Source organism: Haliaeetus albicilla, chromosome 10 (genome assembly GCF_947461875.1).
Source record: "Haliaeetus albicilla chromosome 10, bHalAlb1.1, whole genome shotgun sequence".
NCBI classification, from domain to species: Eukaryota; Metazoa; Chordata; class Aves; order Accipitriformes; family Accipitridae; genus Haliaeetus; species Haliaeetus albicilla.
In genome coordinates this window covers 38,332,387-38,349,360 of record NC_091492.1, presented here as the reverse complement: position 1 = coordinate 38,349,360, position 16,974 = coordinate 38,332,387, and the positions used below count along the sequence as shown (strand labels likewise).

General features: G+C 43.2%; 1 protein-coding gene across 4 annotated transcripts in view; it reads right to left on the bottom strand.

Annotated features, from left to right (window-relative positions):
• The window catches only part of DGCR2 (DiGeorge syndrome critical region gene 2), a 50,295-nt gene extending 33,931 nt beyond the window's left edge, over positions 1 to 16,364 (bottom strand). For all 4 annotated transcript variants that reach the window (XM_069795093.1, XM_069795094.1, XM_069795095.1 and 1 more), the window contains exon 1: positions 15,995 to 16,364. In XM_069795093.1, coding sequence (XP_069651194.1) covers positions 15,995 to 16,073 — 79 coding nt within the window. In that variant the 5' untranslated portion in view covers positions 16,074 to 16,364. The remainder of the gene's footprint in view (positions 1 to 15,994) is intronic.
• Between the last annotated feature and the right edge of the window lie 610 nt (positions 16,365 to 16,974).

The following is a 16,974-nucleotide window of genomic DNA, read 5'->3' as shown; positions in this document are numbered from 1 at the left end:
CCAGAAATAACAGGCAAGATTATAAATAAATTTAAACAGTGCCATATAAACAAGAAGTCTTCATCTTCTTGAGCTGCCAAATATTTTTCTAAGTTAGTCAGTGATAAAACAGACAAGATTTTTGACTAATAGAGAAATCTAGGTTTCATACAAGGAAAAAACTAAGTTTTCAAGGTGGTTGCTTACACTCTTACAGAAAGCTTTTGTTCTAAAGATTTTCCCAATTACATGTTGAACACCAGGTGTTTCACAGCACTCATCACATATTTCAACATAGGGCTCAACTAGCTTTTTAAATTTCCTTTACAGCACACTAATTTCCAGATTTTCTGCTAAGTACTCAAAATAGACATTTACAAGAAGCATTATCCACAGGAAGGACTTCATGACAGATGAATAAAATGCACACACACCCCCCCGCTTTTATTTCCAGCCAGCTTCACATTTCATAAAACAAACACCTTTTTGCCATTACAAAACAATCCAGAAAGCCCTTTCAGGTTTAATCATCTCATTCCATGTAATTGAGAATGTTTTCCTTCTGGAGCCTGAGCGCTGGGAAGCCACAGTGCATCCTTCCCACTGCAGATGCACACTTGGTCAGTGTGCTGTCCTGGGCATTACACTACCTGCAACCTGCATTTTCGGCTTCATTTTAAGTCTTTCATGGACTAGGACACCTCCTGCTTGCATTTAAACTGGAACTAATTTCTTATTCATCTTCTTCTTTCTTATTCAAAAGATAAGGGATAATTAGTTACTCAAAGTAATTGTTTTATTTGAAAGGCAGGGAAGATCTATATCCTGAGTATCTGAGACTACTTTTCAACAGTCAATCTCATTTTAGAGCTTCCAATATCAAGCCAAGACTGTAATAGGCACATGAGACAAAGTGTTGATTCAATCCAAGTTCACCTTGCTAGTTCAGTTTCCTGAATGTATTTGATCAGTTGGCTTCAAACCCACAAGCTTCAGATCAAATTAAGCTATTGTCTGTCTACATTAAGTCAGACCAAATATGGTTTGTCCCCTGCAACCAGAAAGATCGCATGCTCCAACTAATTCAGCAGAAATACAGTTGTAGAGATCCAGTATCAATTAATGTGGAATTGGGGCCTCGTAATAGTTGCCTACCAATGAAGCTAGATGTGTTTTATTTTTTTAAATATTAGCTCTAATAGAAGACATTTTCTGATATGCTAGGATTACACACATCTCCCCAGAGGCAGAACAGCTAGTTTCAACCCTGTGCTACCAGAACTGCCCTGTGAACAGAGCTGGGACCTTCACCTCCATACCATAAGAAAAGCTTGCTTACTGACCGAAGTCACGGCTCTGACCCACAAAAACCTGTACCAGGTCACACCACCACAGGGGTAAGAGAAGCAGCAGGGGTGGAAATAGCTCTCAGAAATGATCAAAAACCAGCAAGCAGTAAAAATTTCCGCCAAGTAACAGAAGCCAACTGCCCATGGACCTCAAAAAAACACCCTTGTAGTATACAAGTGCTATTTACTCATCAAAACACTTCTGCAAAGATAAGCTGGTGGGTAAATGAGAATGCTTTGATACTGTCTTCACAGGATTATTTATCCTCCTTCAATTCAAGACAGAGATATAAAAGGAAATCAGCCTGAAAAAAGCTACATCCAACAAAAATGCCACAGGCCTTGCCTCGGGTACATAATAAATATCTCCTGTAACACATTAGGTGAACACATCAAAGTTTTCAAAAACTAAATTTCAACCTTACATGTTGAAGACACTGAAGTCTACCATTACAGGAGCCAGTGGAAAAAGGAACACTAGAAAGCCAAATCTCTCCTAAAGCAGAAGTGTATCCCTGACAGACAGAAGATTCCCCTTACAAACCACATGTTCCTAACTCTGATATATAAACCACTAGCAGTACAAACACCTTGATGTCTTGGTAATTGACAATTTAAGAGGTTCAGATGAGAAGCCAGAGCCCTAAACTAAAGCCTCCAAAATAATAAGTCTCAATTCAGGAGAGTGCTTTGATACAGAGATTAAACTCAGCGACTGCAATCACTGATTATGAAAGTTTGGGTTCTTCTAGTTGCAATGACTTAATTTCTCTTTATTAAGAGATTCACCAGTCAGTAAAGTCTGATACATTAAGATATTCCTTTGGTAGCTAAGACTACGGATGCATGTTAGATTTCAGTGTTTACATAGCAAATATAGATTTGAATCTATTTCAGTTTTTAATACAAAGAAATGGCACTTTTCATTTGCTACACTAATTGTTTGTTCTTGTCTGCTGAGCTTCATTTGTATGGAAATTGAAATTTGATTAAACGTACAAACCCAGCATTTAATGTTTTTTCAATTATAAGATATTACTCTGAAATGTATGTATTGGAAAAGATAAGCTCAAAGTACGTGGTTTGGTTTTGTACGTAAGCTTTTAACGAACAATGGAAGTTTTGTGTGTACCTCGTGTATCTTGCTTATTTTGGTCACATTTCTCAAGGTTGGATCTGGTAGATCCTCTGGCACCATTTTTATTTACAGACTGAAGGAAAACAAAAGACAAAAATACTTCCTGCTTTCTCAGTGTAAGTCACTCATTGTCCCAAACCAGATGAACCAACCTGTAGGAGAATACTCTGTACAGATTTCAAGAGGCAATTACAGCTATCAAAAGCTGATTAAGCATTAACAAAAACTCTAACTACGAGCGTTTAGGCCAGTAACTCTTCTTATTCAGATTTTAACTTGTCCAACAGGTCGGTCTTATAATACTAAACCTACATACTTAAGACCTGTACCTACATGTTGCACTATCGTTTCATATTTTAACATATTTAAGAATAAGTTCACTAAAATTGAAAATTGCTTTTTTCTTATATCACAGTTTCTATATAACCTGACACATGCTAAACTGTACGAGCACGATCAGATTTCAGCATCTTCAGCAAAAAGCCTAAACCCCTAAGTCCTTAGCTCCTGGAGATTTTGCTCAACACCAGTGCTCAACAAATGCCTGCAAACAAGTATCAGAAACAAAACAACAACAAAAGGAACACCACACCCATCATCATCACAAAAACACATACAGCTCCATATCTAATATTTATGCTCAAGAGGAAGCATAACACAACCAGTGTTTCTCTAGACTGGTATTTACTGAAGTAACAGAAATTTTAAAATATTCTTAATATTCCCAATACAGCAATACCACAGTGGTTTTCTTCATTTAATCCTCAGCAGATATGTGGCAAAACTGTTCTTACGCTAGTCCTCTGCACTTGAAAAGCAGTTTTCATAACTTGGACTTCTCTCAAGTCCACAGGCGAAGTTCACTGGAGCAGGTACCGTCTCTCACACAAAACTCCTGAAAATCTGCCAGCTTGTAAAGAGCATGGCAGTCCTGCCCGGCCTCTGCTCGTGGTGGCCAGAAGTCAGTTGCTGAACAGTTTTCAGTGACAGAGAAGCTGACTACAAACCACATTTGAGGATATTCTGACACTGTCTTTGAACAGGTTTTCTTGTTTTTAACTTGTCTTTGAGGTATCACCAATCCCACGCGAAGGCTCTACTCTCAGGCAAGTGAAGCCATACCTAAATGGTATTTCCCCTCAGCTCCAGATCTCGGAGAAGCACTGACTATCCATTCACCTCCCAACAGATTTCCTTATGTCACTTGGTGAACCTTGCTTCCATTACATGTTTTCAAATTTATCCTCACCCCACCCATCATTGCATTCAGTGTAGCAGCGTGAGTACATAGAGTACTTTATAACAAAGCCACAGTCAGAGAAAAACAGACTATGATAACACCACCTTATTTTCATAGAAGAAAACTATTTGTGAAGCTCAATTTGACACCAGACAGTTATCCAATCCATAGATGAAGTTTATTAAAGTTTCTCAATAAAATAGGTTCTGTTGACTGTTTTTCAAATTAAAAGCCTATAGAATAATTAAAAACATACATAAGAATTAAAAAGCTATAGAAGAACAGAGTGCTCCATTTTCATGTTCAGTTCCACAGAAGATACAATGTTCAGATGTTCATCTATGCTACTGAAAACGTGCCTAAGCATGATCCTTAGGTCATGTAGCTTTGGTTCATCATGGCCTGAGTATGTGCAGGAGGGTAGGAAAGCACAACGGCACATAGCAGAGAGCCCGGGAAAATAAAAGGGTGCCGTGCTATGCGCACAGCCAAACACCTATTCTCAAATTTAATTCCAGCTCCTGAAAATTAGAGATTCTGAAGTTATAATCCCATTTAGTAGGAACACATCAGTTCCAAAAATAAGTAATACATGTTAGAAGCATTGGCATTTTCTGCATGACCTCAGCATGCAGTTTCATGAAGTAATTAAAATTGTGACAGCACTCCAGCTGAAAACTGTAAATCCTTAATGAATAACTCTAATGAACATTCTGTATTACTCAGTGTTCTGTCATAGTAAGTTATGCTAGATGACCCTAACATCCATCAAGAGATTTTTACAGCATGGTAAGGAAGAGTAGCAGCCTCCTTCCCCTCACCCCCCTCATATTAATATTATACCTACACGCTGCACGAGCTTGGAACTGACCCAGTTTCTCCCTGCTCACAAGTGTCATTCACTGCAATTCATTGTCTGCTCTTTGTCTGGAGGGCAGACTCAATGCCATTAAGGATAAAAAAAGAAAAATCAAAACAACAACAAAAAGCTATGGCAGCACATGAGACCCGGCATTCAGCCAAAGCAACAACATCAGAGCTTCTTGAATGGGGACCCTGGCTATGATTTCCCAAGACGTAGAAAATACAGGCTTTGTGCTTTGTGAATGTGGACACTTATTTCTAAGACCAAAACAGAAAAGATGTATTTCCCAATTCCCCAGTACTGCTAAAACCAAACAGAAAAAAAACCTTGCTCCTTGAACTGAGCTGAAAAAATGCTGTGAATTAGGCAATGCACCATTCCAGACCGAAAAATAGTTTATTTTCATAGCAGTGAGGATACCAGCTAAGCAACAGGCTTGCATTTTTTCCCCCCTAAGAAACTGTTATATTATCATAGTAAGTAAATAGGCAGAAGGGAAAAGCAAAATACAGCACTGTCACAAAGAGCACTCAGTACAAACAAAACCAAAGCCACGGGTACTCAAGAACCCTTTAATGTGGCTCAAAATTAACGCCTACAGTTCCTCTATCAACAACCTTCTTCAGGACTTCAGATATTTTGTACAGCCTTAGGTAGGACCCAAGTGTTTTAGTACAACAGTGACAAGTGACCTAAACCTGTGCAGCACCAAATTGTTGGCCCTTCCCCTAAAGAAAGCCGGATCAGTAAGTGGATCAGTGAAAGTGCGAATCACACCCCATGATTAAATTCACTAAACAATTTCAAGCAAGCTTGAGAAAGAAGACCAAAAAAATACAGAGTGCAGTACAAGCTTTGGAAAGCCTAGAGCCAGCATAAGGGAAGGAAACGATGACTGCCTTGAACTTCAGAGGGCAGGAAACCCCAGTGTGGTTTGCACCGTTCAGCAGTTGCCAACCTGCCAGCACATCCGTGCATCGTGCGGTCACCACGGTGGGGTGGCTTCCCAGCTGGCAGTCAAGTGGCTAACTGGGGTAACTGAACCCTTACACGAGACCCTGCAGCACTCCCAGCTTCCTTGTGCCAGAGGACGGATTGTGGACAGACAGAGGGGACATGGGGAAGACATTAAGCCTTATTAAGTGTCAGGCAAAGGTACTACAGCAGAAGAAGTATAGGGACATAGGAGACAAGCCCATTGGAGTCCAGGTTTCATTAAACCCCACTACTTACAAAACACGCTCATGGGTGCTAAGAAAATAGCACTATTCCTTACACAGAATTTAAATACAGTCACGCACACAGCATATTAATTCTCCCAACAAATTCAGCAACAGAGAAAAAGTCCATTAAGAATGACATCAGTAGTGAAATACTCAGCAAGTCATCAGTGCTGTCCAGAAAAGAGCACCATCACAAACAGTACTTTCTCCCCTACAATCCATATACCCAGCTCAGGACAGATGGACTATCCCACATACACCACAAATACTGAAACTACCTAGGTACTTCAGCTTAGCTATTTCCAGATTCTATCCTCAATTGTCACCTCAAACCTTTACCTTCTTCTAAACACAGCTTCTACGACATGATCCTCATACTCCATTGCTTCTAAATACTCTAAAACACCATAATAATGTACACAAACTCTCCTTGCTCATTTGCAGGTCTTCATAAAGCTGGGGACATTCTGAACAAGGAAAAAGCATCTGGTTCTCAGCTCTGTCTTCACAAGTTTTCAGCATTACCTGCACCTCTTTCCTCCCAGGAGGCATCTGCAGTGGTCCTTCACCAAAACAATCTCCAGCACATTTCAGAGTCACCTCTGGGATGTTCAGAACTACACAGTGGTGCGAGCAACCGTAGAAGGACCAGTCTGGTAATCAGAAGTATTTGAATACCAGGAACATTTCTTTTTTTTTCAATTTCTGACAGTCTCTGCACAAGCTGCTTGTTGGAAAGCCTCTAAAAGGTGATCCAGAGAAACTACTGATAAAAGTAATCTAGAAAGTACTTCTGTATCTTAAGCTATTATCTGGTAGCTGCCTACCCAAAATTACCCTAAAAAAAATCTAAGCATGTGAGACAGTGTTTATCCTCTTCCAACCAACTACATTCTCAGGACTAGAAAAGTACACATCCTATCAAGTCAGTTTGGACCAGTATTTGCTCCTATGCAAAACAGTTTTCACTTAAGAAGGATCACCAGGGAAAGAAGCTGTAGTCCCTTTGACTAAATAAACTGTAGGTGTAAAAAAAAAAAAAAGCAAAAAACCAACAAGTACTGTATAGAGATCAGAGTTTTCCACAGAGGAAAGAAAAATTGAAATCCAAAGTTTTACATGAACTGTATTAGTATTTTCTTTAGATCAGGTTTCAACAAGAAGAGTATTCAGATGAAACACGATAACAGCAATTCAAGAACTGTCAGAGCAATCACAGCTAATTTGTAGCCACCATTAAATTGAAAGTAGGAATTGCCAGATTTCAGCAGTATTAGTTCGTAAGCTCATTTACTTTCAACAAGACAACACATGTTCCTACTTTACAGGAAAACAAAAAAGTTAGTATCTTCTTTTTTTCACCCCTAGTACAGGATTCAACAGTATTTAATCATATCCTTAAACTTTCAGCACATGAGCAATCCAAACAAATCTAATGGAAACACATAATTTAAGGCAAAATATGTATTTAGAACACCTTGCTGAATTAAAACACAAGGAACTGCAATAGTCTTTAATGCCAAACAGGTGACAAAACACCACCTATGAAAATCAGACATTTCTAACCACTCCACTCTCCAAAAACTAATGCCATTTCTTAATTTCAAAACCAAATGAACATAGAAGTAGCGCTCTACAGGGCCCTAAGGAAGGTCATGGTCTTAAACAAGAATCTAACAATTCAGGGAGACAGGAAACCTGCACATGAGCACTATTCAAATGCAGGTCACACTAAAAAAAGCTTTTGCTTCCATTTCATTTTTTTTCTTCACATCTTGTACAAGACTTGATGAGCAAGCAGCTAGAAAGAACACTTAAAAGCAAAAATTTGATATACAGAAATATTCTGACCTCGAATATGGAAAACCCATTCTATCCTTTGCACAGTAGCTAGTGCAGTGGCTGTCATGCACTGGAGCAAATGGCTCATGCTTTGAATAGCATTCCCCCGCTCAACTGAAGTCGAACATGGCAGGAATGCAGCCAACGTTAGTCACTGCTGCGTTTGTTCGCGTTGTACGAGATACTGTGCTTTCTTCTTCCAAATACCTGAACAGGAATTTCATATATCAAACCCTAAGTTTAATTGTTGTATCAGAAGTCAGCAAATAGAAGTCCAACCCATTTACAAAAAGCCACTTAACCCTTTAAGAGTAGTTTTCTCATTCCCCACACCTAACAGCTTAAGTACCACCAGTGCTCTTCAGCTCTTCAACAAGCTTCTATTATGCACGTGTGTCAGGTACTATGCCATGACACTTGATCTTTGCCATTTTTTAGCTGTTACATCAATAGAGAAGTCATAGTCAACTCCATTAATGCTCAGAAAGACACAAACAAGCACTCATATACTATAACATCCTCGAAGCATTTCTCTCCAATCTGCTTACTACCAGAATTGAAGGGAGACGATACTTCTGATTCAGTCTTTGCACTTGGATCTCAGTCCTGCAAGATCCCCGATTTTTCATAAAGGTTTTTCCAAGACCTCCTTAATAGGGTACATTTATATTCCTATATTTTAATCAGCAAAGAGTAATTTAAGCATAACAAATAATTTCATAAATTCAGAGAGAAAACACAAATGCAGTTTTGACCATCCCTAGATTAAAAGTAGTTTAGCATACACAAGGCAAAATGCTACCTGGGCACAAACTCAAACCAAGCAGGTGCTAGAAGCCGAACTATTTATTTTCTTTTAAAATGTATAAAAGAAGACATGTTACTTTAAAGTCAGAAGAAACCTTTTTATTTAAATTGCTAAAGAAATATTAGCACAGACAAAACATAGAGATACTGAAGGACAACACTAACTCAGTTTCATGTAAAATTCTTCTCACTCATGCAAAGGCGATGCTTGACACCTACCCTTGCATCACCCCATCTATCTGCCCACAGAGACCTGAGGGCAGAGCTGGACTGGGAGAGCCACAGTCCAGGCTGGAGCTGACCTCCCTCCATACGGATCTAAAGGGCTTCACTCACCCACTTCAAGCCTCAGCTGCTGTGCTACTGCCCACCCTGCAATGCAGATTGAGGGTCAACACACAGACGGATGGAGGCTTCAGCATTTCACAGTGACATCTGAAGCTCCCTCAAGAAAACACAGTTGCAGCCAGCCCAGAACACCCAGCATTGGGCTACCAGAAATGGCACTTAATCCCATTTTTCTACTAGCTTTGGTTCCCAAATAATTTCACTGGGTACCCCAAGTAACTGGTCTCATAGTGGGAAAAGTATGAGGAAGCACGGCAGATGAGGTATAAAAAAGAGAAGACAACACAGGAAAGAAGTTACACAAATGAAAATATGACAAAGAAAAACCAGTAAATTAAAGGACAAAAGAGCAGGGAATGTCCTAAGATCAGCCACCAAAAGCTAATTCTACATTTCCACCCACCGAGCTGGCCGACAATCGTCAAGCGCTAATCAATAAACAGAACAGAAGCTAAATATAATGGTTAGATCAACCAGTTTTAATTTTAATTAACTAGGAAGTTGAACATTATTTTGTTTAGCTATAGTTAATGAGGCAACTATCAATTTCCATTAAACTTAAAATGGTATTTCTAAATAATCTAAATGGTAGGCATCAAACACTAATAAGTTCCTTAGGAGTTCCATATAGCAAATACCATTAAAACGCTGTTCATCAAACCCAGAATTAGCAGGCTGACTCTTTAATACAAAGACAAAATTAAAAATTTCATAGGAAACCACAAGATGCCAGCGGATTTCACAGTTTGGGGAATGTGGATTAAAGGTTAAGCCCAAACTCACGTTTTTAAGCAACTCAGGTTGGTAGAGTTCTGCTACAGCTAATCAATTACTTCATCAAATGATCTGTGATTTCTCCTCAACTCAATAGGTCCTCTACAAAACCACCACTGGAAGTACAATGCAAAGGTGTGAGCCTGCCATGCAGGGATCTTGAATGGTACATAAACACTTCCAGAGCGTGGAATGTCAGGAAGGAACAGGCACTGCCAGGCACTCACCACACTTACTGCTGCTGAAAAACTGGTGGGTCCTGGCACCTTAATGGTTTTGGGAAACTGTCAGTCTGTTCTTTAAAACTGTAGCACAAGAAGGACACGTGCACAACACTGTATTTAGACAGGAATAATAGGCTGCAACTGCAGAACAAGCAACAGACTGGCAACTAGACTTACCAAAAGAATCTGGCATTTGGAGTCTGTATCACAGGAAATAATGAAAAATGTGCTAGACAAATATCCTTCAGGAATTGCCTGGGTTTACCAGATTTTGTTTTGGGACAGGAAGATGGACGACCCCATCTCTTAGTAGCCCTTCTAGTCATAACTTTCTATCAGTCTACACAGAACAAAAGATTAACAAGCCTTTTTCCATCACAGGTTAGCCCTTGAGATCACACACAGGCAAAGATCAGCAGAGCCTCTCATCAAGCCTGCCAGTAACCGTGATCCGTTTCTTTTCTATCTCAAGGACTTCCATGTTTGGGCTATCAGTGCAAGAACCCCTCACACACTTATTTCATTTTAAAATACAAAACAAACTCGAGCACCCACATTAACCCCTGAAGGGCAGGGGTGGCGATGCCACTGAGCTGTTTCCAGGTTCTGCTCTGACCACACTTTATGTACCAGAAGTTCAATTCATGGTACGCAGGCTCTGCGCAGTGCAACGCACGCAAGCACGACAGGAAGTTCTGCTAATCACGAAAGAAGTTATTTATATGCATCCCACAGGATGAAATGAGACCTTATAGAAGTTGCAAGAAATCACCACGTAAAAACCCAGAGACCCAGGCATTATCCAAAGATGGACCGTAGAGGTAGTTACTGCTCTTGCATTACAATTAAACATCAAAACCAGCCCTAACAATGATAATTCCAGAGGACAGAATAATTCATTGAAGTCTTGGCTGGTTTTCTGACATTCACTGGGGCTTTTACATCTCTCATACCTAGTATCTAAAATTCTTCTCTCTTCAAGCTAGCTGTGCCTTTCCCCCTGACTACTGAGAAAGAAGAAGCACTTCCACAGCTGCCCTCTCCCACTAGAGAGGCTGCAGCAGTGCTCTCTTCTCCATCACTTCTGCTGTTCTGGCCTAATCTTCCTCTATTCCCAAAACTACCATGGGGACATAGAAGTCACATGTTTGCAAACCCCCAAGTTCCCCTTCTGTTTTATTACTTCTTAGAACCAGAGGATTGCATGCAAACAGCCCTCTGCCTGCCGACTCCTTCTCCTTTACTTTGTAGCCACAGCTAGTAGCAAACCCACTCGCACCTTAAAAATTTTGCCTTATAATTAACGTCAGGAATTACGAGTCTTAAAGCATCAGACATGCTAATAAGGTCTGATACCTTCTGCCTTGTCTCTCTGCTACACTGATAGCAGCCACAAGAAAGCCTTTTCAAATCCATCAGCCTCGCTTTGCAGCTCCTAACAACAGCAAACAGCAGAGGTCAGGAGCACCAGGAAAAGAGCACACTAACATGTAACCCTAGGAAGAAAAAAAACAACCTAAACCCAGTAGATTAGGAAGTAAGGGGATAAGGGGGGAACATAAGACTGGAAGACAAGCCAGCCCTACTTTCAGCAAAACTAAATGAGGAGGTGTGATAAAAACCCTTCTACCCCTCGCACCTAGAAGCCCTCACTTGAGAATTTAGCTGTAGTTAGCAACGACATGGAAACGAACAAATATTACTCGCCACAGCTCTCACTAAGGCAAAGACAGTGAACAAAAAGCAAAATCAGGCTACTATTTGCCTACCAACAAGCTCCCATTAGAGCAGAGGAATGCTGGGGCCAGGTCACATTTTATGACTGATATATTTGGGTCTCCAATTGAATTAACCCATACAATTCAACTGGCCAAAACCAGACACATTCAGTCACAGCACACAAGTGGATCACCTTGAAACGATGTCGACTGTGGATTTGTTTAGACTTCTTCTCTAAGGAGTTCTGCCTTGCATTTAAGACCTACAACTTTTGACTAAGTGACAAGAAAGAGTTAGCAATTTAAACACACTTGCCAATTATATTGTGTCAAGATACCAACACCCCACCAGTAAGAGCATAACCACCAACTGCGTATAAGCACGCACCAAAGCACATGAAAAGTTCAAACTTTAAGCTAAAGTTGTGGGGCTTCTCAGTTACACCACTTGCACTGGCAAGACTTTCTAAGCATTGCCATTTAGGCAAGTTGTGCAAAATTTTTAAAAACAGAACTTGTGTAATAAAATTACTTCCTCTAGCTAGCTTTGAAGTGGAGAAGAAAAGCTGCAAGAATGAGAACTCAATTGGCTTTTAGCTGTCTGGCAAATGCTCTAATAAGAAAGCCCGATGACCTACATTCACAAGGCTCTGTACTAAACCACTATTACAAAATCCAATATAAAGCCTGACCACGTTTAAGTGTTTTCCATTAGCAAGCAGCAGTATCTTGTTAGAGAAATATGAAAACGTGTTATTGTCTTCAGTGACGATGATGTTAATTAATCCTCTAAACACTATTCTGAAACATGTCATCCTGATCGTTCCAGACTGTCTAACTTGCCAATATTACAGAAAGACACCAAAACCTTTGCTTTTCGATTGTGCAATGGGACATTAACAGAAACAGGAACTTACATATTCTCAAACTGTGCTGCAAAACTGAATTCATAACAATTTACATCTCTGATGCTCTTTCAGCAACCTACAGAAATGCACTAGTGTTGAGAAACTCAATCTAAATCCAAGCTAGCACCAGTACAGTTTATTGTGACTCAGTTAACACACCACTGAAATAATTCTTCACATAAAGACAACAGCTCTCAGCCAGCTAGTCAGATAACCTGAAGCAGATGTTTTGAGTTGTCCCGGAAAAAGATATTAAGCCAAACCCTACTGCGGTAAATATCCCCCAAAACAAGTGTCTGAACACCAGATATAATCAATTCAGTAAGTGTTTAAAGGAAATATTAAGTTAGTCCTTCACTGTACACACATTTGGAAAAGTCCGACACATTCAGCTTCAATTCACATTAGCAGCTTCCAAACACATAATGAGTAACACAACTCAAGGAGAAATGCCCTACTTTTTTTTTTAAAGAACTCTTTCAACAATACATTATAAAGTAGGCAACTAGTCAGAACAAGCAGCTTATGGTCAAAACCACTAGAAAGGGCAAGAGGGAAACACTGGGACAAAAAAAATCCAAGCAGAGATTCTCAACGGCACAAAGTTACCATTAAAAGCCCACAGGCTCAGAAAAAAATCTTAACTGCCCACAGTACCTTCAGGAAACCCAAGTCTCCCACAGCTAGGGCTGATGTCATGGTATGTTGGACATACCTGATGCTGTTAGTGGTGGCAGTAGTGTAAAACAGACTTGTATAAGCAAGACGGAAACATCAGGGGAAAAAAAGGAAATTTTAATTAATTTCTCTCCTAATTTACTAAAATTCATCTCACCCTAAATGCAGAAAGAATAGGTCCACGTAAAATCACAGCCTTTCAGATAGCCTGAAAAGATACTACAGTTGAGGAGGCTTAAAAGAAGGTTTTATTTATCTGAAGAGCACAGCAAGAACATGGATACAAAGCTAGTGTCAAATTAACATGGAAGTACAAAGAGGTGCCTGATTCGCTGGGACTGAATTGTGAAGGGACTACACATTCATCTCAGAGTGCATAAAACCTCCCATCACTCTGCAGCACTCATTTGATAGCTCCAAGTACAGATTTAAGCTAAGCAAGCTGCAGGCATCCTTTCTAATCCAATAAGACAGTTGCTACAATACACAGGTTTAAAGAAGCAAAAAGAAAACCAAACACCACCAGGAAAATAAATTCTAAGTCCAAATACTCTTCTCTTTCTCAGGAAATCCATGCACCTCCCCAAAAAAGACAAGAGAGACTTCTTCACCATTGATTACAATGATAAATTCAGTTCTGTACATCCTCTGTACTTGTATGAACCAGATTTTCCTATTTGCACCTTTTGTTTCAGGATCAAACTGTATACTACTTAATCTACTAAATGTGTGATCTATTTGAGACAGTAGATTCAAGATATTAAACGAAGCAAGCTAAAAAGCAAACGACATTGGCAAAAAGATGCGAGGCCACCCTGAAGCGATGGGCTCTCTTCTGAGGAGGAAGGAGAGGCATCACCATGGACAGCTCAACCATCACACTCATCTGGAGCCTCCAAGTAAACAGGACGGATGAGTGTATTCCAAATGGAATTCAGAAATTCCTCATACAGCAAGGAATTCCAGCTGCAACATTACATCCAGTTGGATTCCCTCACATTATGTTCAGGAATACATATGGTTCAAGCAAATTCAAGGCATGCATACAGAGTTGCCATAGAGGAATTCTAATGCTACAAGTTTCAAAACCAGTGGTGTATAACCTGAGCAGATGAGAGTTAGGGTTTGTTCACAAGAACGATGCTTCTGCCAGTGTAGCTACAGCACCACAAAATCTCTAAAGAACATTAGAGCACCAGTGAAAAAAATTAATTTGCCTTAAAGACCCAAACCTCAGTGAAAAACTTGTCTTCATCCATCAAGCACCAGCTGCTGACGGAGATCTGACATCAAACTGGAGCAATAAATGTTCTGACACAATACGGAAAATGCCATTTTCTAATTTCTAGGAGGCTACAATGCTTAACGCCAAAAGAGTTCAGCGCCAAATCTACCCACCTGTCAAAGTACACAGACAGCTAATCTCTGCTGAATCTTTTCAACCAGGAATTCAGCTGTCTGTAGCACTTAGTGCCAGCTATAAAGGAAGTTGCTTGAAATCAGTTTTACATAGTATCTTCTCCCACATAAAAGCCTCTAGCTGTAATAATACTAGGTTTGCAACTCCATGTTTTGGGGTTTTTTTGGCTACTTAAGAGTGTATCATAAGCCCTACATATACACTGCACTGCCAAAAAAACAAGCCAAAACAAAACAAGGCGCACGCAAAGCAGTTTCAACATCTAAGTTAGTTATTTCAGTAAGATTGCCTACACTGACCCAATTGTGTTTCAGCTGTACTAGGAACTTGCTTAGACACAGTTCACTAATACTGTTATGTTTTATTAGTCTGGGTCATGAAAGTTATTTTGAAGAGAAAGAACAAGGGGATTTCAGAGTACACCATCGTTATTACTCTCCTATTTACAAAGGAGTGAGTATCACCCAGGAGCAGTCACACGGTGCGATGGGAGGACAGTTTCCAAACCTGCAAAGCCACTCCAGGCAGCCTCGCGCTTTGGCTGTTGATGCTCTTTGGCAAGAGCAGCCCCAGATACGTGAGGGCTCTGCCAAGCTCCAAGCAAGTTCAACACCCAAAAAGAAACCCCCACCGAGCGACGTATCTAGAAAAGCTGTAGTTTTCAACCAGCAAACACCAACCATTTCTCCAAAGTCGATTATCTTAACATTTTAAAGCACCGTGCCTAGCAGCTACCACACAAACTCCATCACTAAATTATTTCCCTAGAAGCAGCAAAAACAGAACTAGGAAGATGACATACGAACTGAGATGCAACAGGGTTTTTTTCCTCTTTCTGGCATGGTGAAATGGCACTTTGAAAGCAAGTTTTTTGTCTTGTTTTGTTGGCACCCAAGGCCCGCAACATAAAAGCGGGTAAGTAAGAAACACCTGAAAACTTAGTCATGCCGCCACATTTCCATTGCTAATTACCCGTAGGGTTTTGTAGTTTTCTACCCAAGCTTGCAAACTTTAAAATGATTTTTCTTCACCCTAACTCGCAGTCCTCTCCAGACCCAAGCAGCCGGCCAGGGGACCGACCTTCCCCCCCCCACGACTCAGCCAGGTCCCATCTCTTTTTAAAAGTACGAAGAAGCGGCAGAGACGCCGCCGGCTGAGCCCTAACCAACCCCCGAGCCCGGGACCGGCTTTGGGCCACGGCGACCCGTCCCCGGCGGGAGGAGAAGGACCCCGGCTCCCCTCCGCACCCGCCCGGCGCCGACCTCCCGGAGACGCCGCTCACCGGAGGCGAACCCGGCCGGCCTCCCGCGCCCGCGGGCGGCTCTCGCCCGGGCCCGCCGCTCGCTCTCCCGCCCCGGGGGGAGCCCCGGCGTCCCCCGCGCCCGCACGGCTCCGGGCCCGCGACCCGCCCGCAGGCTGAGGAGGGAGGACCGGCACCCCCGGCCCCGCCGCCGCCCTCTCCGTGCCCCCGCCGCCCCTACCTGGCCGCAGCGGCTCGGTGATGCTCAGCACCAGGAGGAAGAGGAGGAGGAAGGTGCCGCTGTCCGCCTTGGGCACCATTTATCCTCCGTTCATCCTCCCCCGGCGCAGCGCCACAAACCCGCGGGGAGGGACGCGAGGAGCGGCGGGAGGAGGGGCCGCCGCCGGGCCCGCGGGGGGCCCCCGTCCGCACGGAGCTCTTCCCCTCCCCCGTCCGCCGCCGCCCCCGGGGCGGGAGCCAGCGGCCCTGGCTGCGGCGGCGGCTGCGGCGGCGGCGGGAGCAGCGCGGGGGTCGGGCGGCGCCACGCTGCGGGCCGCTCGCCTGGCTCCGGCGACGCACAAGATGGCGGCCGCACCTCCCCGCCGCCTTTCCCCCCCCCTCCTGCCCGCCTCCAACCCCGCGCCGCCACGCCCCCCTCCCCACCGCGCGCCTCCCGGCCAATCGGCGGCGCGGGGGCGGGGCCGAGCGCCCGTATCTGCACACGCCCCGCCCATCTACGGGGACGGGCTGGGGCCGAGGAGACGCGGGGGATCGGGCACGGGCGGGGGCGGCGGCGGCGGCGGCTGCGGGCGGGACGTGGCGTTCACCGGCGGCCTCCGCCCCCCGGGGCGACCCCCACCGGTCCCCTCTGTGTGTCCCCCGGGGCGGCCATCGCCAGCCACCTCCACCCCCCCAGAATGGCGTCCAGCCGTGCCCTCTGTCCCCACCGGGACAGCTCCCCCCGGTCCCCTCTGCCCCCCGGGGTGGCCATCGCCAGCCACCACCATCTCCCCCAGGATGGCCTCTACCTTGCCAGGGTGGCAACCCCAGTCCCTCCACCCCCCCCAGGATGGCCTTGCCCAGTTCACTCCATCTCCCCAGGATGGCCTCCACCAGTCCCCTCCGTCCCTCCCTGTCCCCAGCTGGGCTGGCCTTTCCCGCTCACCTCCACCACCACCAGACAGCCTTTCCCCTTCCCCTCCATAACAGCCTCAACCAGCC